General features: G+C 38.3%; 2 protein-coding genes across 2 annotated transcripts in view; one reads left to right on the top strand and one right to left on the bottom strand.

Moving 5' to 3' along the window:
• Positions 1-1,612, top strand: part of LOC127412175 (uncharacterized) — a 38,020-nt gene extending 36,408 nt beyond the window's left edge. The window contains exon 8 of the mRNA XM_051648329.1: positions 88-1,612. The gene's annotated coding sequence lies outside the window, so the exon portion shown is untranslated. The remainder of the gene's footprint in view (positions 1-87) is intronic.
• A 15,842-nt stretch (positions 1,613-17,454) lies between these two features.
• LOC127412142 (cGMP-dependent protein kinase 2-like) overlaps positions 17,455-27,309 on the bottom strand; it is a 42,408-nt gene continuing 32,553 nt past the window's right edge. Inside the window, exons 15-19 of the mRNA XM_051648268.1 lie at positions 26,984-27,147; positions 23,133-23,255; positions 22,096-22,158; positions 18,313-18,379; positions 17,455-18,200 (exon numbers count right to left, since the gene is read on the bottom strand). Of these exons, the coding sequence (XP_051504228.1) occupies positions 18,105-18,200; positions 18,313-18,379; positions 22,096-22,158; positions 23,133-23,255; positions 26,984-27,147 (513 nt within the window). The 3' untranslated portion in view covers positions 17,455-18,104. The remainder of the gene's footprint in view (positions 18,201-18,312; positions 18,380-22,095; positions 22,159-23,132; positions 23,256-26,983; positions 27,148-27,309) is intronic.

Raw genomic sequence — 27,309 nt, 5'->3', positions numbered from 1 at the left:
CTTTCCCAGTGTTGTTTCAGTACATCTGATATCATCCACACAGTGAACAGGCAACATGTTAACTCTCAGCTTTTGTTTTCTCATCAGACATTGAGCAGATGGCCTGTAATGCGACAGCTTTTCCATAAAGTGAAGGACAGAGTCAGGGTTTTGGAGTCCGGACTGGGAATAAAAGTGCATTAGGAGAAAAAGCTGAGAAAATGAATGGGACTGGATGAGTAATGATGGCATAAAGTTGTTATTGTTTGTACATAATACTTGGAGAGATGTTTATATGTTGATGGAAACGTTAAGTTGACCTAATGATGGAGCTTGCTTGTATGACATGACATTTGTATAAAGCACTCGTTAGAAGACTACAACAAAAAGTATTTTCAGAATGTGATCTCAGTCAAAGGGAATTATGGTGTATTCTAATAATAATGTATAGTCTAATGTAAATTACCAGATGTTGAACCATTTGTAAAATAATTGCAATAAACTCTAACAAAAGTTGAACATACATGCTTTACCTATGATACAGATACTCCTTGGAAAATCATTTGTAACTTTTTGTACCACTATTATAAAAACTGCCTTGTGTAAGTGTGTATACACAGATGTAACAAATATGTGTGTATGAATCTATGATGTATGGAACATTTGTATGGATAAGAATGGAAGAGGGGCACTCCCATGTCTGAATTCCTACGTCTCTACAGTCGTATGTCGCTCTAATGATGGGGCTTATGATAACACATACATGACTTACTGTATGGCCATTCTGTACTCTGCTCGCCTGTCTGATGTTATATAATGGTGTGACCTTTCTCCTCCCTAAATGTTAAGGAATGCCAGTGCATGAACCTGAAATATTATCTTTAACTATGAATTTACAAATGACTCTACAAGTGCCTGCAAAATATCAGTCCAAAGATATAAACACTGTACCAATTATACAGTATAAAATACAGGACAGTGTGCAGTGATCAGACCAAACCAAGCTGGCTAAATGGTTTTACTCAACTCTTGTTTAATGATTTATGCTAGGATAAATTACAACCGGGTGGATGCAATGCACTCGATTGCTCGCATATGGGTTGCCCAGCTGATCCACAGTTAAAAGAACCATCATGAAAAGCAATATGTTAAGCTCAGAAAGTGAGCAAAGAAACCTTTTATCAGAGTGTTGTGCATTATTGTAGTGCTGTCTTAGTTGACAGTTGATCGAGTGAGGTACTAAAAGACTGATGTGTAGTCTGGATAAGGTCTATGCATTAAATTATGTTACAGACCACTTGCAATCTTCCATGTGAAACATAAAACATTGGTTTTCAACATAAAGAGCATTAACATTTGTAACATGATATTGATCTGGCCAGGCAAATGTTATGTTCGCTTGACATATTGTTTTATACAGTAGTCACTGTTCTGTGTTCTCCTAAGCAAGAAGTGCCAATAAAATGAATGAGAGCTGATGTAAAGCAAAACTTTTTTGTCTGTCTGTTCAGGGACAGAAAATATAAGATTTGTTTATATCTTTTGCATTGCAGCGTACCAAATGGACGGAATAATTCAATATGCATATTGCTTTGTTATTCAAAGTTATTTTTAATAAATACAATTTTATATTTCTAAATGACTGATGTTTCAGTTGGTTTACATGCGTTTCATTATAGTGTGGAAAAATTATGTGAAATTAAAGAGATCTCACATATATCTACTCTTATAGGGGCCAGCAACTAACCCTGAATAAAAATGACTAATTAATTTTATGGACATTAAAGAAATATTCCAGGTTCAATACAAGTTAAGCTCAATCGACAGCATTTGTGGCATAATATTGTTTACCACAAAAAATTATTTCAACCCATCCATCCTTTTCTTTAAAAAAAGCAAAAATGTTTAAGGATTGGCCCCCATTCACTTTCATTGTAAGCTTGAGTGTGATTATTCCCCACCACAGACTTACAGTGAAACGCATTTAAATGTATAGCATATGTGAGATGTATAAAATGTGTATAAAATCTAATATCTGACACTCTGACAAGACCACATTCATTAGTGCCACCCTCTGGTAAATAACGGCAGTGCACGTGGATAGTTCATCCAAAAATGTATATTCTGTCATCATTTACTCACCCAAATGTTATTCCATAGCTTTATGACTTTCTTTCTTCCGTGGAACACAAAGGGTGATGTTAGGGAGAATGTTAGCCTCAGTCACCATTCACTTTCATTGCTTTTTTCCCATACCGAGGATGTTATTTTGCTTAACATCTTTTTTGTGTGTTCTATAGAAGAAATAAATTCAGGTTTGGAACAACATAAGGTTGAGTAAATGATGACAGAATTTTCATTCTTATGGGTGAATTATCCCTATTATTCTTATGCCACAAATTTTCCTAACATACATGCAAAGTGTGAGAATCTGACTATCTGGGTTTTCTTCATTTCTGACAAGGAATGAAACAAGCTGCTCATACCTATATGGGCGCACATGTTTCATTTAATATTCTACAACCCCAATTCTGAAAACGTTGGGACAGTAAGAAAAATGCAAATAAAAACAAAGGAGTGATTTGTAAATGATATTCCCCCTTTGCTATATTGAAAGCACTACAACTACACATTATATGATGTTTTTCCTTGTGAATTTTATTGTTTTTCTGAAAATGTACAGTAATTTCAAATCAGATGATTGCAACACGTGCCAAAAGAGTTGGGACAGTCGAGTGTTTACCACTGTGAAACAGCACCATTTCTTCTAATAACACTTATTAAGCATTTGAGCACTGAAGACACAAGTTTGTTAAGTTTAGAAAGTGGAATTTTCCCCCATTCATCCATTATGCAGTTGCATAATCTTCGTTGCCTTATGGTGTGCTTCATAATGCGCCTCACATTCTCAGGTCAGGACTGCAGTCAGACCAATCTAGCACCCACATTCTCTGTTTACACAGCCATGCACTTGTAATCCGGGTGGTATGTGGTTTGAAGTTGTCCTGCTGGAAAATGCAGGGACGTCCCTGAAAAGGACGGTGCTGGATGGCAGTATATGTTGCTCCAAAATTTGTACATATCTGTCTGCATTCATGGTGTTCTCACAGATGTGCGAGTTACCCATGCCATGGGCACTGACACACCGGAGATCATGTGCATTCAGAAATGATTTTCTTCTTGCCCTTTACGCACCGTGATTTGACCAGATTCCTTGAATCTTATAACTATACTGTGCACTGTAGAGGGTGAAATGCCCAAAATTCTTCCAATTTGTCTTTGGGGAACATTGTTCTCAAAGAGCTGGATTATTTGCTGAAGCATCTGTTGGCAAATTGACAAATCTCGAATGATCCTTGCTCTTGGAGGACTAGGCTGTTTTTGGAGGCTCCTTATATACTATGACACGACTGCCTAACCTGTTTAACATTTCCTGTTTCACACTGCCTTGTTATTTCAACTTGTCAAACTGTTATTAGTCTTAAATTGCCCTTGTCTCAGCTTTTTTGGAGTGTGTTGCAAACATCTGATTTGAAATTACTGTACATTTTCAAAAAACAATGAAAACATCATATATTGTGTAGTTGTAGTGCTTTCAATATAGCAAAGGGTGAATATAATATACATATCACTCCTTTTTGTTTTTATTACCATTTTTCATACTGTCCCAACTTTTTTGGAATTGAGGTTGTATATTTACACAACAAAATGTAGGTCAATTGTTTTCTTGCAGAAAGTTTATAAAACATTTTTATAGTTATTGGTTTGCCAGTCATCTGACCTTGGCAGGCAAAATGTCAGTATAAAAACAATAAGAGTCGAGTGGCTTATTGAACATGAAATAAATAAATGTAAACTAAATGTTTTTTTGTGCCCTCAGAGGTCCAGGGGGTATTTAGGGTTGGCTTCAGGATGGCCGGTGCACGCTGCCAGCATTCCAGCAACTCCAACACAATGGAGTCATAAAATATGTCATAAAAGCACACCCTCTGCATCTAGAGATCCCACAGGCAAGAAACTGAGGAATGACTCTGTGAAATATAGTGCAACGTGTGCTAGTGAGTGAGGATTTACAGGAAGACACTTGCACTCCAACGTGGCAAAACTTTTGTGTAGCTTCCCTTTTGGATGTATTTCTCTAATACAGAGAACATGCAAAAGTAGGTCAGAGCAAGTAAATGTCTATGGTACTATTCTGAAAGAATATAAAAATGATGGATATGCAGCTGTTCAAAAAGGATTCCATAACAATGCTGTGACAAATGAAGTCTTGCTGTACTATTTGCCAACTAAGCTATCTGCATAGTTTTGGTATTTGTAGCTATTTGTTTTGCTAAATGCCAAAACATTATGTAGTTATCATAATTTTATGGCCTTACTAAATGCCTAAGAGTAAAATCATAATCACATGTATGTCATTTCAAACAACACAATTAACTAAAGATTCACATTTGCAGATCCAAATTTTAAAAAATGAAAATGTTAAATTGAAAAATGAAATCCAAAACAACTCAGCACACAGTTTCTACTACTAAAAATGACTAAAAACTGGTTGAATCTCACAGAAGTCAATAGGGTTCAAAACCAAAATAAATAAAATATTGAAAATTAATATGATCTTTATATATAAATATAAAATGAAGGGAAATTTACACGGTATGGATAAAAGTGCCTGCATACCTTCACCAATAATATGTAAGACATTTATGTGTGTTCGGAATTAAATGTAAGGGAAATTTTGGTTAATGAGTTAGCCCCGTTCGACCACCATTATAAGAAGGATAAATGACAAATTATCAGATCGTAAATCTGATTAAAATTATCCACCATTTATATGTAATACAACGGGCTCGTTGTATCCACTCACAATTTATATGCAAGGAATTAGCTTAGAGTAATACTATTCTCATTGCTATTGAAAATAATATCACAAATATGTTTAGATATTGTTCGAGCTTCGGAGCGCAGATCTTTTAAAAAATCAAGTGACGAGATTATTTATCAAAATATACCACAGTCAAATTATCTTTGAATACAAACAAGACTTTATTGCCAATCTAAACACATAGACAAACATGACAAACAGGTTGGTGAGTAAATTGTAACAGAAGGTGAATGAAATGGTCTGTACAGAGAAATTGAACTTTATGGAGTCTAGAAACAATGCCTTGAGAGCCACCGATACTTAATTAGGTTTACCTCGATTTGCAATCAGCTTACTCAAATTATATTAAAGAGACACCAGCACTTTCAGCGAAATTTGGAGATGTATTTGCGTTTCCTTGCGTAGCTTTGGTTCTTTGTCGGATAGTTCTTTGTCTGTTGCGTCTATGGATGGGTGATGGAATGACCAGGTGGGGCTTTGAAGCAAGGCCTCCAGCAAGGGAGACTTGTGACTCCCTGTCACAAGTCGTAGTGCAGAGAAGAGAAGAGCTTCCTCGGAACCTTGCATTCCAAGCCTTTCTGGACTCTACATTGTGCGGATCCTGGGCAGATGGGCTAAGAGCCCAGATGGAAGAGCGCGAAGAGAGGAGAAGAGAGCAAGAGAGTAAGAAGTAAGAGTTGGCCGCACCCCAAAGGTGTCTTGAGCCAATCAGAAGTGTCTTTTGTGGGGTCACATGGTCATTTCTGTCCCTCCATCTGAAGGTGATTGATGAGACTTTGTCTGTGAAGACTCCCATTTCCCGCTCAAAAAGTACATGTTTTAATCATACATTTTATATATCTCAGATACAACTGAATATATAAAAAATGTATTAACATAAACATTCCTGAAATGCAGAAAGAATCGCAACGATAGTAAACATGATGTGCTTTATCATGAATGGATACCATTCTAGTAAATAGACATGAATAAGACAAGATCAAAGATTATAATCATCAATTCGTCAGTTGGCAAAGTGATTACAGATAATAACATCATTTTCAGAATTTTCAGAATCTAGCAAGGCTAAGTATTGTGTACATTTTGGTACAAAAAGGTAGATTCTGTGCATTTTAGAGGGTTAAATCAGCAAAGTACTGTGACTTTGTGTGAAATGTTCATGGATTAAGATGAGATGTCTTAGTATTAGAATTGTGTTGTCCATTGCAAACATGAGGGTCTCATAAGGGAGTTTTTAGCATGTGACAGAGGAAATGTCTCATTTTTAAGTGTTCGTGTGTTACTAAATGAATGGAACAAAGGGACTTCTTTTAGATTTCTGGCATAGGGGTTTCTTCAGAAAAGTAGTCTTTAAGTCATGTGATGACCATTAATGTTCACGTTCATTCCTGATTTACAACCTGGACGAGGAAGAATTTTGGTTTTTCCACAGAACTGTCTTTGTTCTCAAGATGGTTGACACTCAACAGAGCAGCTTTGAATGAACTCTTTTCACTTGGAAGGAAAATATCAGTTTACATCCTGGATTCGAATCATTTTGTGTAGAAATCATTAATTCTTCTGCCCATAACATCCTACAAAAAAGACAAAGAAGCCTTTTTGAGGACAGTTAAGATTCTTGGCATTGTGATATTATTTTCATGACCATTATAAAAACATTTCTCATTACTGTAATGAAAAATATATATATATATTATTTAACCCTTAAATGCATACCTTGGTTCTTTAGTGAGCTGGGACCTCATGCCACCCCCTTTACCTCATCCATTTTTTGGAGTTATGCCCCCACCTCTATAGTATTCCTCCACCTTGAGGATTCCTCCATGAATAGCCTGATCTCACATTGAAATCGGAAAGAGTAGGTTGACTTTTCTTTTGCGAAAATTGGTATATGAAGAATGAAATTTAAAACATTGTCCCTAGTGATCAAACGGTAAGTGTTGTAGGGTGGATAGGTATGTGTAAACTCTATTTATATTTCCAGGAGAGGTCTCCAAAAGCTAGTTGTGAAGCGAGTTCTTTTCAGCTGTACAGGATGTACTACAGTGAAAAGGAATGCATACTTTATGGACTCTACCACCCAACCCAAACCTACACTATTAGTAGAGTAAAAAATTATTGTTAAAAGGAAAAATGCAAACTCAGAATCTCGCTCATCACTGATTATGCAAATGCATATACTTCCTGGTGTCAAGCCAGTATCTGAACCTGGGTCTCCCATTCTGCTGATGTGACACACATCCGCTCATGCCACAGGGTAAGGTAAACATGTGGAGCCAATGCACAGGGTTGGGAGGGTTACTTTTGAAAAGTATTCCACTACAGATTACAGAATACATGCTGTAAAATTTAATTTGTAACATATTCCGTTAGATTACTCAAAGTCAGTAACGTATTCTAAATACTTTGGATTACTTCTTCAGCACTGGTAGATTTTTTCACTTGTTTTGACTATAAAAACTCTGCCAGTACAGTAAGACAAAATACACATGTTAAAAATACATTCACTGAAAAACCTAAATATCTTATGCAGTGTTGTTTCTAAAACAAGAGAAATCAAACTGATCTTGTTTTAAAGATTTTTTTTATATTTTTACGGGAAAACTATAAAACAATTATTATCTGTCTTACTAGAAAAAATAAATTATGATCTAACGTGAATTTTCTTGATAAAATATATGATCATGCATGGTAACGTGTATGTAAAATAGCTAGAAATAGCATTTTAGCTAGCATAAAACTGACAATTTACACAAGGTTTATTTCTACTTGTGCTCCAAACTTACTTCAGACTTACTTCTCTGTCTGCTCGTATGAATGTAACACATCATAAGAAAGTGTTTCACCGTTGTTCAAATGCACTTTGGATCACATCATTTTTATGTATAAATGTTTTCCATCTGAAAGGACTAAATATTAAATGAAACAAATGACAATAAAATGCAAAGTAATCTCTTCAATAATCAAAATACTTTTTGAATGTAACTGTATTATAATTACCAATTATTTAAACTGTAACTGTAATGGAATACAGTTACTTATATTTTGTATTTTAAATACGTATTCCCGTAACATGTATTCCGTTACTCCCCAACCCTGCCAATGCAAATGGAACTTTTGGAAATAGCATGCCAACTTCATGTGTGATCATGTTGCCATGAATAGCGTAACAAGAAAAAAATGCCAAAATATATATAATTTTTTTAATTGCTTTATTACTGAAAGTGTATAGGGTCGTCAGTGACCTGAGCTACGTTACAGTATCGCAATATATTTTTCCACATCTATAAATCATATTTTTATGATTATTTCATATTAATATATGTTTACTATCACAGGATATTTCTTTTTATTTATTTATTTTTATTACAAGACAAATGAGTATTATATTCATACAAATGAATACTACATTATGTTGATTTTCTGTGCAACTATGTTGAATTATTAGAATACCATACGTGTGTACATATACATATTATATGGTATTTGTTATTCAAGGTGGCACTGTTGTTTCAGTCATTGACTTAATTTACTTTTGACATTGCTGTTTGACAAAGAAGCAACATGGAAGTAAAAGATAGCAAGTGTAACACATGGACAGTGTGATCTGGCTATTGACATTTGGGTGTACTATTGAAATTATGGAGGTTTTCATCTATTTAGACTCAAAAAATGCCTGAGAGAATATAAATGGATAGCTTATGTGTAGATTATGTGTTATGCATTACTCAGTATGTGTTTGACGAGTTTGAAATTTCAGTGTGGCAGTAATGAATCCTGTTCTATTTTTGTTGCGTTATCTCTTTGATATATGAAAACTAAAGCATCAAAACATCACAATATTTAGTTCTATTATTTTTTAATTGTCTAGAAAGTGCTTTGAAATTTGTACACTATCTGGGCATTTTGTAAATTCATTTGTGATAAATATACATGCCGCTAACTAAAGACCTGAGGTATGTAATAATGCTTGGCGAAACACTGGATATATTCCCCAAAACGAACTCCGACAGTGTGCTAATGGAGTTGAACATTTTGCCTTTCCAGGGCACACCATACAGTTTGAGGCTTTTTTCATATCTGTTCTGTGAATCATTTCCTCCTGTGCATGAGATTGTGATTAGCTCATTGAGCAGAACTGAGTCATACTGTGATTCATCCACTACTGATTGGCAGAATAGTAGAAAGTGGACATATCTGATGCATAGCTATGACAACAGCTCACCCCTGCCTCTTGGCATTTCCTCATTGATGGCTAGCCAGTTGGATGTGTTCTAGACAAATATAACAAACTTCTCCCAATTCAGGCTCTCACTGTCCTGAAACACACAGGCACAGCGCACACACACTGAGTTCCAGCTTTGGCACTTCATATAGGGAGCAAATAAAGGTTTTCTCTGTAGCTGCCACTTCCAGAAAAACCCAGAGGGAATGAGTTGAGCTCTGACAACTCAGAAATAAATCATTATAATATAATGGGTCAATTATGTGATGCTAATTGATTTTGTCCAGATCTATTAGTTATTCAAATATACATAAAAAATGCAATTCATACAGTCAATTAATTGAATATACCTCATTTATGATGAACATGTTTTCAATTTCTGAATCAAAATTCATTTAGAAAATTTTTGTGAAAAATATATATATGTGGTGTAACTGTCCTGAGACAATAAAAAAAAAAAAAAAAAGAGAGTCTCATTTAAAGTAAAGATAAAAAAATTAAAAAAAATAAAAAAAAACCTTATTGTAAATTTAGCATATTCTTATTATTTCTTTAAAAAAATAAGAATAAGGTGTGTTCATGTCACCATGACTGCATGTCAAGGTCAGATATTTTGACATTTTATGACATGGTCAATGTTAGTTCAGGTTCTCAAATGTCAAACAAAATGACAAAATGTCATATATATGTATGACTTTGACTTGATAGTTACACTACCTGACATCAAAACACATTTTTAAAAAAACAAAAAAATCTTCCTGTCACAGTATCCTATAGGATGTACACTTCAGCAAATGCCTAAACTCTAGCTATGCAAAGATTAACTTGTATACAAATTTAAACATTACTGAAAACTAAAATTTTTAAGCCTTCCTTTATAATACTTTTTAATAGCCCAAAACACCTGTTGCAGCAATTTTCACTGCCTTTTTTGCATGGCAAGTGTGTTTAAGCCGACAAGACTGGACAAATTAAAACTGCATCTCCAAAGCCACTCCAAGGCAGTTGTCAATGGAGATATAAACATCTTGAGTTGTCTGTCAATATATGTAGCACAAATATTTATATTTACTTTACTTTTCGCAGATGTGGCTTGGGCTGTAGAGCACCACTCCAATACCACTGTCTGTACTGAGTAACTACAGTTTTAAGGAGAGACGATTTTGAAAATCGCACATTTGTCAACATAAACAGCATCCTACTTCAGCCAAATGTCACCAACCACCAGTGCAACAGTGCCCACGCCAGCAGTCAGAGACACACAATCAACTACCAGTGCCCACACCAGCAGTCAGTGACTCATCATCACCCACAAGTGCCCACGCCAGCAGTCAGAGACACACCATCAATCACCAGTGCCCACGCCAGCGGTTAGAGACACACCATCAACTGCCAGTGCCCACACAATCAACCACCAATGCCCATGCCAGCAGTCAGAGACAAACCATCAACCACCAGTGCCCATGCTAGCAGTCAGAGACACACCGTCAACCACCAGTGCCCATGCCAGCAGTCAGAGACACACCGTCAACCACCAGTGCCCACACCAGCAGTCAGAGACACACCATCAACCACCAGTGCAACAGTGCCCACGCCAGCGGTCAGAGACTCACAATCAACCACCAGTGCAACAGTACCCACGCCAGCAGTCAGAGACACACCATCAACCACTAGTGCAACAGTGCCCACGTCAGCGGTCAGAGACACACAATCAACCACCAGTGCAACAGTGCCCACGTCAGTGGTTAGAGACACACAATCAACCATCAGTGCAACAGTGCCCACGCCAGTAGTCAGAGACAAACAATCAACCACCAGTGCAACAGTGCCCACGCCAGCAGTCAGAGACTCACCATCAACCACCAGTGCCCACGCCAGCAGTCAGAGACACACCATCAATCACCAGTGCCCACACCAGCGGTTAGAGACACACCATCAACTGCCAGTGCCCACACCAGCAGTCAGAGACACACCATTAACCACCAATGCCTATGCCAGCAGTCAGAGACACACCATCAACCACCAGTGCCCAAGCCAGCAGTCAGAGACACACCATCAACCACCAGTGCCCACGCCAGCAGTCAGAGACACACCATCAACCACCAGTGCAACAGTGCCCACGCCAGCAGTCAGAGACACACAATCAACCACCAGTGCAACAGTACCCACGCCAGTAGTCAGAAACACACCATCAACCACCAGTGCAACAGTGCCCACGTCAGCCGTCAGAGACACACAATCAACCACCAGTGCAAAAGTGCCCACGCCAGCAGTCAGATACACACAATCAACCACCAGGGCAACAGTGCCCACTCCAGCGGTCAGAGACACACCATCGACCACCAGTGCCCACGCCAGCAGTCAGAGACACACCATCAAACACCAGTGCCCACACCAGCAGTCAGAGACACACCATCAACCACTAGTGCAACAGTGACCACGCCAGCGGTCAGAGACACACCACCAACCACAAGTGCCCATGCCAGCAGTCAGAGACACACCACCTTCCACCGGCACCCACGTCAGCAGTCAGAGACACACAATCAACCACCAGTGCAACAGTGCCCACTCCAGCGGTCAGAGACACACAATCAACCACCAGTGCAAAAGTGCCCATGCCAGCGGTCAGATACACACAATCAACCACAAGTGCAACAGTGCCCACTCCAGCGGTCAGAGACACACAATCAACCACCAGTGCAAAGGTGCCCATGCCAGCGGTCAGATACACACAATCAACCACCAGTGCAACAGTGCTCACTCCAGCGGTCAGAGACACACCATCAACCACCATTGCCCATGCCAGCGGTCAGAGACACACCACCAACCACCAGTGCCCACGCCAGCAGTCAGAGACATACCACTATCCACCAGTGCAACAGTGACCGCACCAGTAGTCAAGAGACACACAATCAACCACCAGTGCAACAGTGACCGCACCAGTAGTCAGAGACACACAATCAACCACCAGTGCAGCAGTGACCGCACCAGTAGTCAGACTGCAGGGTTTTCATGTTAATGGTAAGGAATATAGAGAAATATGTTTTTTGACATAATTAAACCTATAATTGTTGTGCTTTATAAGTATTTGTTGGAAAAAAGAATAAGGACACATGCATTTAAATGTATTCAATTGGCAGATGCTTTTATTGAAAACAACTTACAGTGCATTCAATCTATTGACTTATAAATGTATGCATTTCCTGAGAAACCAAAACATTGTCACTACTATCATTCTTTCTCTATCTCTACCAGTTGAAAGGCAGGAGCTCTGTTGCTCAACTGGTAGAGCATGGATCATGTTTAACCTGGCATATATGATACTGTAATCATATACAGTATTTGCATAGTACTTTTAATGCAATTTGAACTGTTCATGAAATTGTTTTTATTGTTGTTTTTCAGTATGCTCTGCACATTGTCTTGGGTGCACCCTTTGATTTGACCTCTGTAAGTAATTTATTACCACTTCAAGAAATTAAATTGGACTACATGCTGTTGTTGCAGTTTATATTTAAAAATTGTCTTTTTTTTCTGTCTTCAAGTGTGAACTTCACATTATAAGGAAATGGAGGACTCTAATTATTTTGGAGAACTTTGGAAATATCTCTGAAAGGTATCTCCCTATTTCCCTGCAGACCACACTAGCCAGCCCCTGAACGACAATTCAAAATTAACCAAAACTTTTATGTTACAGGACAGAAGCCTTTGTTCAAGAGTCACTTCCAAGAGGAGAACAAGGCACTCCCAGCAGCAATAAGGTATGTGTCAAATATAGACATATACATATAGATATGTATATCACACACACACACACATACTGTATATATATATATATATATATATATATATATATATATATATATATATATATATATATATATATATATACTACCGGTCAAAAGTTTTGAAACACTTACTCATTCTTTATTATAATTTTTTATTTTTTTTTAAGTCATCAAAACTATGGAATAACATAAATGGAACTATGGGAATTATATTGTGACTAAACAAAATCCAAAATAAATCAAAACTGTGCATCTTCAAAGTAGTCACCCTTTGCCTAGAATTTGCAGACATGTACTCTTGACATTTTCTCAACCAACTTCTTGAGGTATCACCCTGGGATGCTTTTTAAACAGTATTGAAGGAGTTCCCATCTATGTTGGGCACTTATTGGCTGCTTTTCTTTATTATTTGGTCCAAGTCATCAATTTCAAATTGTAGTTTATAATGAAATAAATTAATATGGTGGCACAATTATATTTTTGTCTACAAAACTAATTTCAAACATTTAAGCATACGCCTTCAGATCAAAAGATTTTTAAGATCATGAGAAACATTTCAGTCAAATGTTTCAAAACTTTTGACCGGTAGTGTATATATATATAATGTATATTTGTGTGTGTGTGTATTTGTGGGATGACATGCAGATTTGTTTCCTGGAATTACATAAGATGGTCCTAAAAGTAAATTGTTCTTTTGATGAGTTTTAATTTGTCTGTTTATGTTGTTTAAAGTTTGAGTGTTTGTGTTAAAATGTTGCTGTTGTTTACAGGTTGTTTAAATTATTATTTTAGTTCCATTGTATCAATATTAACATTAGTCATTAACATTAACATTAGTTTTATAATTGTTCAATGCACATTTTTGCCAAGCTTTGAAATTGAATGTATATTTTTAATGTGATATGATTAAATATATATGACATTAATGCCCATGCTTTGTTCCTTTAAGTACTATTTGTAACATCATGAACATAAAGGAAATCATATTATCACATATAAAATAGTCAAATGGGTAACACTTTAAAATAAGTTTCCATTTGTTAACATGAATAACAATGAGCAACACATTTTCAGCATTTGTTTATCTTGGTAAATGTTGTTTTTAACATTTACTAATATATTTTTAAAATTAAAAGTTGTATAGTTAACATTAGATCATGCACTATGAAAAAAAAAGAACAATTGTATGTTTATAACTTTACATTACCAAGATTAATAAATAATGGTTAAAAATATAATTCATTGTTCGTTCATGATACCTACTGAATTAATTCATGTTAACAAATGGAAACTTATTAAAAAAGTGTTACCATTAAATGTTTAAGATAGTCATCAAATTGAAATCGATGTGAAAACAGCACGTTTTAAATCTAATAAAGCAAACAGAAGAAATGACGCTTCAAAACTGTAGATGCCACAATCGGTCAAGAAACTGCTGTGGCTCCATTAGCTCCGCCCTAACCTCCGGCCTGAGACTGCTGTGAGGTATGGCTCTAAAGATAGACATATGCATCTTCCTTAAACAAGCACTTTACCTCAGTTGCTGGGTTTCCATCCAAAATGTTTAGCATTTTTTAAGTGCATTTCTAAAAATTTGAGTGAAGAATATATAAATTGTTGCGTGTTTCCATCCACTATGTAATGCGCATTATCATGATGGGGCAGCTGAAAGACCTCTCCCTGCTTTGGGGACAGTTTTATTTGCAAGATTGGAACAAGTATCTCATTGAATTAAAAGCATCCACAAGACACCGCAGAATAAGTGTAATATCTGATATAATGTGGGCTGAAATAACTGCGATGCCCACACACTGCCAGTCTCCGTATACATGGGAGCGGCCGCTCTCAAAACTGTTCTGGCGGATTGTGAGGACCCAGTTTATCAACCAGCTGTGGGTTAAACACATCCGAAAGTGTGATGATCCTGTTCTACCCGCTCCATACGGGACTAGAACCAGCGTCTCCGGTATGGGAGGCGGGTGCGCTAACAAGAAGGCTAAAGGCTACAGCCTCTAATGGCAGTCGCTAGTGCACCTTTTGAGGTCAGGAGAGTGAGGTTTATACACATTGCACAGCTATCTATCAGCTGGCCACCGTTACACTCACCCCCCTCAGTCCCATCTGGGTCACGGCACCATTGCAGATAGCACAAGGCAGAGCATCATGTCCTACAATCCTGGGGAGTTTGTTATTAGGCTGGCGTTTCAGATGAGGCTGAGGTCTGTTAGCATTAGTCAGCAGGACTTTTTCTAGCATGTCAATGACTTTTCCAAGAGCAGAGTAATCTGCACTTTTCTGTTGTTGTTTGCACACCGTGGGAGCGGGCACCGGAACTGTATTAATATCAATCTTGTTGACAGGAACTCTTTCACTTTGGTTGCGATGCACTGTGTTGGTAGCTTTGAAACTCAAATCAGACTGATAGTCATTAAGTACAGCCTGCACCTCATGTGCTGACTACATGTCAATCGGTTTAGATCTGAAAGTCAGGGCTAGGTCTTTACTTGGGCAATGTCTGATAAACATGCAAACTATTTCCATGCTGGGCTTGTCAAGTGTTTTACCTTGCTCTTGCAAGCATTCAGAAGCAACATCTGCTGCTCTGTTGAGTCCCAGCCAGTAGTCATATGGATTCTCATCCTCTTCGGGCAAGGTAATATAAAAATCTGCAAGAGGAACAGGTGAGTAATGATTACAACTGAAATGTCTACGCAGCAGGCTGAAGAAAGTGTTTGGGCAGACTGTGGTGATGGAATCACTGTTCCTGATCCAGAATTTGACTACATCTTTTAGCTTTACCTACAAGGATTTCATCCACATGTTCTTCAACATTCACATCTGCCTTTTTAACAAATGTTCTCATCAGATCTTCCCATTCCTCAATTTCAATCGTGTCAGAACCATCCCCTCTAAATGAAGATGGCTCCTTGACTTTTCTTTGTTGGACTACTTGGTTTTGTGACAGATTTACCACGTTCGAAGGGCTATCGACTTTGTAATCATGAGGGCATTGTCTATTTGGCATATCAGCGTCCAAACCATAAAAGACTAAAATGAGACATAATGCTCTCTGCCAATTGCTGACCGATCTGATGGACAATTGAGCTCATTTGTCCTAGCATATCAGGCATACCATATTCAGCATTTGGGATTGAGGTGCTGGCCACTCTAGACTTATGACTGACATCTGACTGCATGTATGCTGTATCAGGCACTCTTACAGGACATACCTCTCTTGCAATGCCAGGTCTGCTATCATTACCACTAGCATTGGGGCTATTGAGAAGGGAATTGGAAAACCTAAAACCCTTCTGCCTCTGCCTACTAAATCAGGAGTGGACTGATTAGGTAAATATCTAGTGCCGTCACTCATTATGGGCAAAGCAATGTGCAACAGGTATAAGCACGCATATAAACATCAACCCAATGTCAATGATCAGAGCAAAATGTCCCATAATGGAAAAGGATAAAGCCGATTAATCCTTTAAATCTGAAAGACTGTGGACTGATGACGAGCTGTTCAGCCGATGACGGATGCTTCACGACCCCTATGTAGCAGCACGGCAATCTCTTATCAACTTGCATTAAGCCACAGCCCGAGGCAACACGGCGTCATCACAACTTTACGGCAGCAATGTGACGGTCTTGCCCGGGCGGTGTATTTGATGTGTGTGGCTCACTGCATACTGGAGATACAGAAATGGAAATAAGGGTTTCGTGGCACAGAGAATGAATCAGTCCTACATGAAACACAATATAATACACGGAAGAATGACGATCAAGCCTCGTGAAACAAAGTTAGAATAACTCGACATAAAATAACACATTCGACGCCAAACACGTCAACAGATCCCTAACATGTTCATTACAAGATCAATTCACAATAGAGCAGTTATTTATGTGTTTTAAGCACTTTTAACTGATAATTCCCCAGACCACTCAAAACGTGCCACTTCCCCATAGCATGTCTCAAATGGTCAAAACATGTCATCGTTTTGCGAATAAACTTTCTAAATTCGTTTGTGATTCCAAACCTTTACCAGAAGAGGTCAATGTTGATTCACTTAGTCATTAGTGGACCTAAAAATGTGATATCAAACCTGGTCTGAAACACAGAATTGCTGCCTGATAGATCACACAAATAATCAATTATACACACACACACCATACATCAGAAAAATACATATTTTATACATTAAATATTGAAAACATGTATTAGCCCAATACTCGAGCAATTAACATTCAAAGAAATGCCTCCGTCAACATGTAGAACTACATTTACAACATCATATTTGCAAAGAAAGCTTTGTTTCCTTTTTTTTTTTTTTTTTTTTTTTTTGACGATTTGAAGAACAACATTAGAAAAAATATATACTTAATTGATTTATAATCAAAACATGACCAATGTTAAAAGGGAAGAGCTTGTGTATTCCATGGGAAATGTTCCATAAGTGATTATGGCAATCTATTAACTTCAGGCTTGAGATATTATGTTTTACACCTTACCGCACTTTAAACCAAAATACAGAGATGAGAAAGAACAGAGAGGCAATTTAAAATGACTTTAATGATCAGGATACTCACAAATACTGAGTCAATGTTGCTGATGATTTCTGTAACCAAATATATACCACTCAGTGACTGAAACAAGCACCCATCAGGAATAACTGTATAGTATAAAAACTAAAAAAAAAAAAAAAAAAAATTTATGGACTAAAAATATCAACCGGAACACTTGAATAAAACATGAATCATATACAAAACACGTAAATATATTGACATACCAGGTCCTAAAAATCTCAGGTGAAGTTTAAACTTCTTTTTAACCCACAGTCAAATTTAAGGCATCATTGATTCTTTCACATCATTTGCTAAAAAGTTGCTAAGTGTTTCTCTATTTAACTTTAAAATTACCAAATAAAACGGTGGATTTTAAACATGATTCCTTCCTATTTTTTACTTTTTACAGATGTCTATAGTATGTTAGAACATAATAAACAGCGTTTGTGAAAAGAAAGACACCTCTGGCTTTGTTGCGCCATGCTTCAGCATCTACACAGAGGTAATATCGAGTTGCAGACAATCTTTAAGTCTCAGTCTTTAAGCCTTTAACTAGTGCCACCTTGAGTTTGTGTTGTTCTTTGTTCACTGATGCAGGCAAACAGGCTAGAAAGTGGTCTGAAAATACTTTGTTGAGAACAAAGAGATGCTCTGCAGTTGCTGGTTTTCAGAAGTCGTTATCCCAGCCAGACAATTCATCCGGAGGCTCCTCAAGCTCAGGGGGAAACATGTCAAAATGACTGTGATCCAGAGGCCCTTTCAGCTGGGAAAATCAGAGACAAGTCAGAACAGACGAGTGTGTTTAATTTCTCAAGTATTAAACAATGTTACATATAAAACAATGTTGGGAAAGCTAATTAGAAGCTACACTTCACCTCTCTCCTCAGCGGGGATGACAGCTTCCTTCGTCTCAGTCCCTCCCAGTTGAAGCCTTGAAACCACCTGAGAGAGAGAGAGAAAAAACAAAACAACTATCTAAACCTCCAAAGTACAAACATCCTCTCAGTTCTTCATCCTTATCCTTCAAAGACTGACGTACACATTACCTCCAAGGAGAAAATGATTAAAGGAGTCATAGCATAATTCACTATAATGGAAAACAGTCAGAATTTAGTATTTATGACCATTTTCCATCTTCCTTCTTATCCTTAGACCTAAACTTGTTGTTTTGTGATGCTATGCCTTTAACAGTCCTATAAATACACCAGAGCCCCATTTACACCTGGCATTAACATGCGTTTCATATCTGGATAGTATATGAATATTCTTTAGCTGGATTGCATTTACACCTTGCAGTCAAATGCATCTCCACTGTGACCGGATAGAGATCTGATCAAAATTACCTGTGCAAAATGGAAAACACTACTGACGTATTACATTAGAGACTGTGCTAACTGTAAACTCTTCATCTTTTAGCGAATTTTAAAAACTTTGATGGATAATTAAAATGCCAGTGTCAAGGTTTTTCCTTCATTTAAATTTTTTTGGTGTCCACCAAAGCTAGATTTCGTGTTGCCGTAGCAAATTTTATGATATTTGTCTTGGTGTTCGGTGCTTGGCTACATATGCTTCACCAGAAATGCGCGAGTGAAGCCTGGTTTCACACATGATGCACTTGATTGGAAAACAGGAGAGAGACACGAGCGGGATTTGAGGAGAGAGGTAAGATATTCCAAGTGTATTCCAATGGGACAACTCGTGGGTTATATTGTTCATTGTTCGTGTAACAAGATTGCAAGACTGCAGTATCTGTTGTGTTCTTCACATTGCGATAGCTGAATGAACAGAAAAGGGCATGAAACTGCAACACAGCGCTTTAACAACGGATGACTATAGCATAACCTCATTACATTACAACTATTACTTACTTAGTATTATCCAGATAATGAAAATGCATGTGCATTTACACCTTCTTTGAATGTGGTCAGAATCCGTTCCTGACCACCTCCAAATGTGGTTTGTGTGATCCGATCGCGATCCTATCACAATGTGTTTTGGGTTTCACCTGTCATGTAATGTGGTCAAGTGCAATCCGATTGCAATCTGTTCACTGAAAATGCATGGTAAAGCAAGGTGTAAATGGGGCCCCTGAGATACATTGTTGTGCTGATTGAGTCTAATATACTTTTTAATTGCCCCATCCTTCCATAGCAGCCTTTTTGCAAAGCTGGCATCACATTGTGACAGGTTTACAAAACAATCTGCACAAAAATGTGCCGCACAAACTGTTAAGGTTGGATTGAAATGATCAGGGACCTTGTTTAAAATTAAGATCAGGAACCTTGTTAAAATAAAGTTGCTTGTTTCTAACAGGATTCTTCAAAAGGATATGCAGAGTGGCAGGTGCTACACAATGCTGTAGAACTTAGTTTCAATAAATTGACTTTTCGAATTGGGAAGGACGTTTTGAAATCATTAAGTACAAGTTTTGTTATGTTTTCATAGTGCAATTAACTCTTTCATCTGCACAGATCAAGGAAAGTTTGATTCCTCATGATGCAAACCCTTTTAAGGATCCCAGGAGAGTGACATGGTTCGCACTACACAATTTCCATGTCCTCCTCACAGAGCACTTATTTATATTGATGATTGGGTTTCAACAACAAAGTAATTCCAGTAAATGCTGAAGATATAACTCTCAGACCTCACTCATCTGACTACACATTGTTACCTGAACATGCATATTCATGCCTGTATCAAGAGCACATGCCTTCATTTGCATAATGCTCTGAACATAATTTACTGACATAATACAAATGTTATTAAGCTTTGTGTTTATGTTACCTGAATCACTTATCATTGCCTGATAAGAATACTCCAGCATAATGAATATAAAAACAGCAGCTTTCCAGTATAAACACATTAATACAGCATTAGTGCTGGGTGGTATGATGGGATATACAGTACATCATGTGTCCATAAAAATGTGTAGAGATTCTGCTATTCTGTTTACAATGCGGTAGATATATTTGCACAGCTATCAATGGGTAGGACAGCTTTACATTATTTATACATGAAAGGAAAACAGAAACATGAACATATAGACAGTGTATCCCAAACAAGTCAAGACGAGGATGTAGTTGTTACTAAGGGGTGTTTGTTAGGCACAACGCAAAGCAGTGTTTAGTTGTTTACAGTACGCCCAGAAACATCGCAAAATGCGTATATTATTGTGTGTAGATCAGCTGTTTTTTTTTTTTTCGTTTAATAATGTTAGTTTTACTAATTCTACTTTGGATTTTAGTTTTTTCTGTTACATAATGTGAGACTGACTGAATGTTATGAATATTCATCCTTTGGTTTGCATAATTTTCCCAATAAAAAGGGAAAATAATCAATTGAACTTTTGTAAATTATATCATTTCAGATCAAATAAGATCAAAATGAGATCATTTGTAAACTATTAAATGTACTTAATAATCAAAAATAGGCATGAATACATTGATATTTAATGTATAAACCATATCAAATTGAATTTTTCATTGAATTTACAAAACAACAACAACAACAACAACAAAAACAATATTGTGATACATTTACTGGCTGGGATATGCAGCTTTACTGTAAAATAAAATTATTTATAATGTAAAATGTTATAAAGCCCACCCCTATGCATGGACCAAAATAATAAATATAATTGTGATTTATCCAGGGGGCACTATCAGTGCATTTACATTTCAGGCTCAGTCACTCGGATGACTGCTAAAAGAAAAGCACAGTGCTTCATTCTGCTGTCTGAGGCTTCACCGCTCTGTGGAAGATCTCAACAGCTGTGCCTCTCATTTTGGCTGCTAATTGCTCCCCCTGTGAATGCACACTGAGGCTAATTTGGAAGTCTGGCTCAGCTACCTATTGTGCTGTGACATACAAAGGAGAGGACAGACAGGCCTGCAGCAGAACAGACTCAACAATAGACTACCTGTGATCAGACACATGGAACGATGGTTCAGTGTGCGACCGGGTGGGTCTAATGTTCATTAATGCACATAAATGACACACTTACATGAGAATATGAGAGCATAAGGGATGCAGTGTACAGTGATATAAATAAAGTAAATACATGAATAAGATTTATGGGCAGGATTTTTGGCCTTTCGTTGAAATATTAGAATACTTGATGCAAAAATGTATATTCTGTAATTATTTACTAACCCTTGTGTTGTTCCAAACCTGTTTCCTGCTATTTTTTCAGAGGAACATAAAGGGACAAATTTTGACAAATATTTACCCAACTCAATTGATTGTGAGGCCTCTGCCGAAGCTCTGAAATCTTATTCGCCAACGCATTCAGATAAAAAAAAATAGCGCATTGATGTGAAGTAAAAGAACACAAAACACAATTTTGAAGCAAAATATTTTAGTGAATAATGACCAAAACCTTTGACTGTTCCTCACACAAGGCACAAATATATAACACACAAGTCATATGAATGACTTTTAATGACTTTTATGGTGTCTTTTTTAGAGCTTGACAGTTGGGTCACTATGAATTGTTATTGTATAGACATGAGCTGCGTGAAGATCAAAAATTCTCCTTTTGTATTCCATGGAAGAAAAAAGTCATATGGGTTTGGAACTACAAGGGATGTGTAAATAATGACACAATTTTAATTTTTGGGTGAACTATTTCTTTAAGCAATTAATATTTGTTTACCTACTTGTGTTTTTTGATGTCAGTAATGCCATTCTTCTTATTCCCAAGCCGTTCTGCTGGGTTGAGTCTGAAGACATGGACAGTGAGTTTCTGACTGTGCTTTAACAGGCCAAGCAACAGAAAGAGGCATGGCAATATACAGTATATACAAATAAACATGGACTGGTACACATGGATAGAGTGACACATTAATCAGATCATGTATATAATATAACCACAGTGAACATCAAATCCTCATTAATTCTTGATTATGAGCTGGATGTGATCATCTCAGCTGAAGTGAAAGCATGTCTGGAGCATTGTATGATACAGAGGCTCTATTATCATAGGCAGCATTTTAAGGCATATAAAAATACGGTATTTATAGCCACAGTCCCAGTGAAGGCTGTCCAAAAGGTGAGCCAAATTCTAAGGCAGTATATTCGTACCCTTTGCGGAGAAAGCAACTCCATAAAGCATTTTGAATAATGCAATTGCGTGTCGAGACTCCTATGCGTGCATGAGGAGAGCTATTTCGAGATGCCACCTATGTAGAGTATTCCAAATCGGTCATTTATGTGGTTTCATTTCAGTTAGGATGCTGCCTTAAGAGCCATTGAGAGCAAACACGTAAACGTAAGCTAGATGGACGTCTTGGTTGTGCCGCGACACACTTTTTTTCCCCAGCGTCTCGCACAGGAGCTACGCATTCTTAAATGCCATGTCAAGTTAAAAATATATTTTTTTAAAAAGCATTTAAAACCTGTACTATTCTATTTGTTGCACTGCATCATCTTTTTTAGCACAAGAACACATTCGGCCTGAACAGCCTCTTAGAAGAAGACTGCATATTTAAGGTGGTACTAGACATCAAGGCAACTCACTAATAGTTGGAAGAGAATTAGAACATAGGTGGATGACTGTCACTGAACTGAAAATGAGGCTGTCCTCTGATCTAACTACTTTTCTAAGACATTATCAGTAATGTGCTATGGTGTATTAAACCTTTCAAAACATCTGGTTAGTGAACTGCCGTGTATTTATGGTAAATTTCACTCGTACTTGCAGAGCCTCCGTATGAGATCCTCTGGACGCTTGCTGATCCTCTTGGGAATATCCACCTTCTCTATGCCATATAGAACCATGGTGTAGATCCTGATTGGATCAGAGCCTGTGAATGGAGGGCTGACAGTTGTGGGGGAGATGTTACATTTTGGAAAACTCAACAATAAAAGCAATTTATGATATGAGCCTCTAAAACTGCTACAATTAAGCCATAATAAAGCATTATCCAAATATTACATTATGTGTGGCAGACAATACCTACAAATATAATTTTTTTCAATTTGTTAATTGGTGCATGAGAACTTTCGTTATGCAGTAAACATGGGCATCACTTTGTTTTAAAAAGTGGTGGGGGCAGTTTGGGGGAGGAGGTTTTGACGTCACGAAACACATGAATGTTAATTAGGCTTTTACTGTTTTGATAAATGGTCATTTTTAATGACCAATTCAAGCACTCCAATAAATATTTCACATAATTAATGACTAAGCTTAGGCATGCAACTCTGAATGGTGATGGGTTCTTTGAACTTGTTATCTGTTAGCCAAACAGCTTGCTCAAATGTGATATGTCAAGCTAATCGGCTGTAAGCTGATAGGTCCTTGACATGTAATCAGGTAGCCAATCAACTTTTTTGGTCAGTTTGCAAGTAAGCCGGTTACACTAGAGCGTGTTGCGAGAGACTTCTCTAAAAATGAAATTTGGTTGCTGGGGCTTTTTCTTCCTACAGCTTGCACAGTAAGGTCTGCTTTGGCCATGACACATAGAAAAGCACATTTATCATGGTCAGCTATAGTCAAACCAGGCACTGGCACACATCACTATCTTAGGTCATTAGTTTATATAAATCCACACATAACTAGGCTAAGTCACTCGTTAAATATGCTCTCGGCATTCCTGAATAAGATACAGATTATGAATCAGTTCACTAGCCATTTAATACGTGGTCAAGTAGGCCACGACACATCTAGCTAGCAAAGACTTGGTGCACATGGCGGTAGATATGCTTGTTTGGGGGCTTTGTGTTTTGTGTTATGCGTTTGTGCAGCTCTCCTGCTTTGTTGGGGATTGTATTTATTTTGATCATGCTTGATGCAGTATGTCTTGTGTTTTTCTAATTGTGCAGCAGCAGCATGTCCACATGCTTAAATCAGTATGTCTGTGAATGTTCTAGCAAGAGCAGCAGCGGATGTGTTTCATGATGTGACACATTTGTTTGCTTTTTGCTTTGGTTTAACTGGAAGAGATTGTTAGCTGCAGAACAGTGGAGCAAGGAGAGTGCATGTGCATCCATGTGCACAAGAGAGCATTACCACAGTTTCAGCTGTCACCCCTGCTGAAAATATCAGCATTGTTAGTCACCACCTTATGTTGTGTTTTGGGTGCTGGTCCCCAGCAGCTTAACCAGCTTCATCAGAAAGACCATGCTGGTCCACCAGCTAGACCAGCACCTAGCCAGCAAAAACCAGTCTAAACAGACATGAGAACTGCATGTTGGTTAATCTGGTCTTTTTTAGCAGGGAATCAATGTCATTTATAACAGCCTCAACAAGCACTCATCATATCAACACATTCCAGCACCAAATCGCCACTTCTTAAAACACACAAAAAGTAATGGATACTCCTGCTCAAGAACTGGCAGTGACAAAAAGTGGTGGGAACAAAATTGGTCAAGTCAAAAGGTGTGGTGGGGACATGTCCCAACCATCCCAGCCATAAATGATGATAATGGCAGTAAATTAGTGTAGCTAACACTATGCATGGTTCACTATGCTTTAAAGAGATGTAAACGTAATGTGGCATACCATCATAAAATATATTGTCCAGGTTGTTGATCGCACTTTAACATCAGCAGCATATATTACACAATGCCATCTTCCATACACAGTTGCCATGGTAATTCCCACTGAAGCCTGAGGTAATGAAGCATGCTCTGAGTGCCATGACAGTTAATCTCACACTAGAGGACAATTTGATCTGGTCAAGAGTGCTCCATCCTTTACAATACGGGAGAAGAACCAGGCACACAGCTTTTGGCAGCAGCTCAAGGAAGGCTGTGTCAACTCAGTTACAGAACTGATTCTCTGAAAGTCTGGGAATTCTTAGCTCTTTAAGGGTGAAGTGTGTAATTTCAACACCACTAGTGGCATAAAACGAAATTGCAAACATAATGATTAGCTGTATTCAGAATGGAATACTAGCCTACTACTTACTGAATATTGAGCAGTATACACTAAATACACTGAATACCGCCTATTGTTTAAAAATTAGTGAGTGAAACAGTAGGCATAATTTCACGAAAAGCGTTTCAAAGCAGACTGATCACACTGTGAATCTGGTGACAGGAGGTTGAAAGTTCTGCTGCTGAAATCAATCTTTGCTTACCAAAATTCCAGTCACTGCTCCAGTGGCCGAAGCTGAAAGTGTTGTTGAGGTGAAATGTTCACAGAGACAAGGATCACATTTTAACTGATGAAAAAACATCTGATCAGGTATGGCACTGGACAGTAATTTGGCAGAATGAGGTCAATTTCAGGGTACATGAGTGTGGCAGGGAGGAGGGCGGAGCCAGGTCGTGATGCTGCACACCCGGCCCCTAATCAGGCTAATCAAGCCCTCGAGAGGGATAAAGGCGACTTGAGGTGGCAGTTCCAGAGAGAGAGAGAGTTACGGGCAGCTGCCCGGCATGTGTTTGTCTTTTTAAGTTAATCATTAAATGATTATTTATGTTGTTAAGCCGGTTCTCGCCTCCTCCTTTCCCTTTTACTTCGTTACACTGGTTCCGCAACCCGGGAAGGAGGAGTGGCTCCTAGCCGATAGCCTGGAGCGGTCAGGGCCGCTGCCAGGGGCGGAGGAGACCCCTACCAGCCACTAGAACGTGGCGGTTTCAAGAGGACTGCGAGCGGGGAGGGGCTCCTGGCTGACCGCCTGGAGTGGGAGAACCGCTGCCAGGGGCGGGGAAGACCCCTTCCGTCCATCGAAAACCCGGCGGGGTGTTCTGTCCGCCAGGGGCCAGAGGACTGCCTCAGATCCACCCGGGGAGGCGCGGCTGTCATCCACTAGAGGGTGGAGGAGTGGCCGAGGACCAGGCTACGATGTATCAGAGAACCGGCGAGTACGTTTTTTTCTCTCTCTCTCCTCTCTCTCTCTGGAACTGCCGCCTCCGGTCGCCTTTATCCCTCTCGAGGGCTTGATTAGCCTGATTAGGGGCCGGGTGTGCAGCATCACGACCCGGCCCCGCCCTCCTCCCTGCCACAGTAAACAATCGGAAGCTGTACGGCAATTTCCTGTGTGATCATGTTGTTCAAAGAGCAGTGTGCTACATTGTGCAGTATGAGAGCAGTATGCTCACATGACCTCATCACATGGCATATGAGTGGCATCCATTTTGAAAACAAATACAGTTATTTTGCTTTTTAGTTTAATTTTGAGTAAAAATGTCTTAACTTTCAGCAGTCTGATCAAACAATGAGTCAAAATAGACAATCACAGCTACAATTACTAAATGCTAGTATGCTATTCCAAGCGTAGCCAAGTTCAGCCATTTTTGTAAAAAGGGTTTCCCATATACTCCAACCACACTTTCCACCCCAGCCCCTAACCTACTATTGTTCAGACAAACATGTAGTCCCACTCCAAACTCATTCTATAGGTTGAGCCAGAAGTAGATAGCTGGAACCACTCATACAAACAGACCGATGTTTTAAGTGTGCCACAGAATTTGCACATCAAACACTCAACCGCTCTCAACCTCTGAATGGCTTACTTATAGTTATCTCTGCACATTAAACTGGGAGAGTATTTTAAGATTGAAAAAAAAATGACACTTCACCTTTAAAGTAATGATTACCTGCCAATCAGGAGCTCAAAGATGAGGATGCCCAAAGACCAGCAGTCAGCACCAAAGTCATGACCCTTATTCATGATGACCTCGGGAGCTACATACTCAGGAGTGCCACAGAATGTCCACGTCTTCTTACCTAGTCCAATCTTTTTGGCAAAGCCAAAATCAGTCTGTAAAAGCATGAGTAGGCAAAGTGGAGGTGAGTAAGACTGTATATTCTGGGTTTAAGACTAAGAAATATCCCAGACTCCATGCATATCTACTGTATACAGTGGGTTCCAGAATTCTGAAAATGCTTCTATTTTGCATTCTTTTCCAATTCAATAATAAAA

Source organism: Myxocyprinus asiaticus, chromosome 21 (assembly GCF_019703515.2).
Source record: "Myxocyprinus asiaticus isolate MX2 ecotype Aquarium Trade chromosome 21, UBuf_Myxa_2, whole genome shotgun sequence".
NCBI classification, from domain to species: Eukaryota; Metazoa; Chordata; class Actinopteri; order Cypriniformes; family Catostomidae; genus Myxocyprinus; species Myxocyprinus asiaticus.
This window is presented reverse-complemented; position numbering and strand designations above follow the sequence as displayed.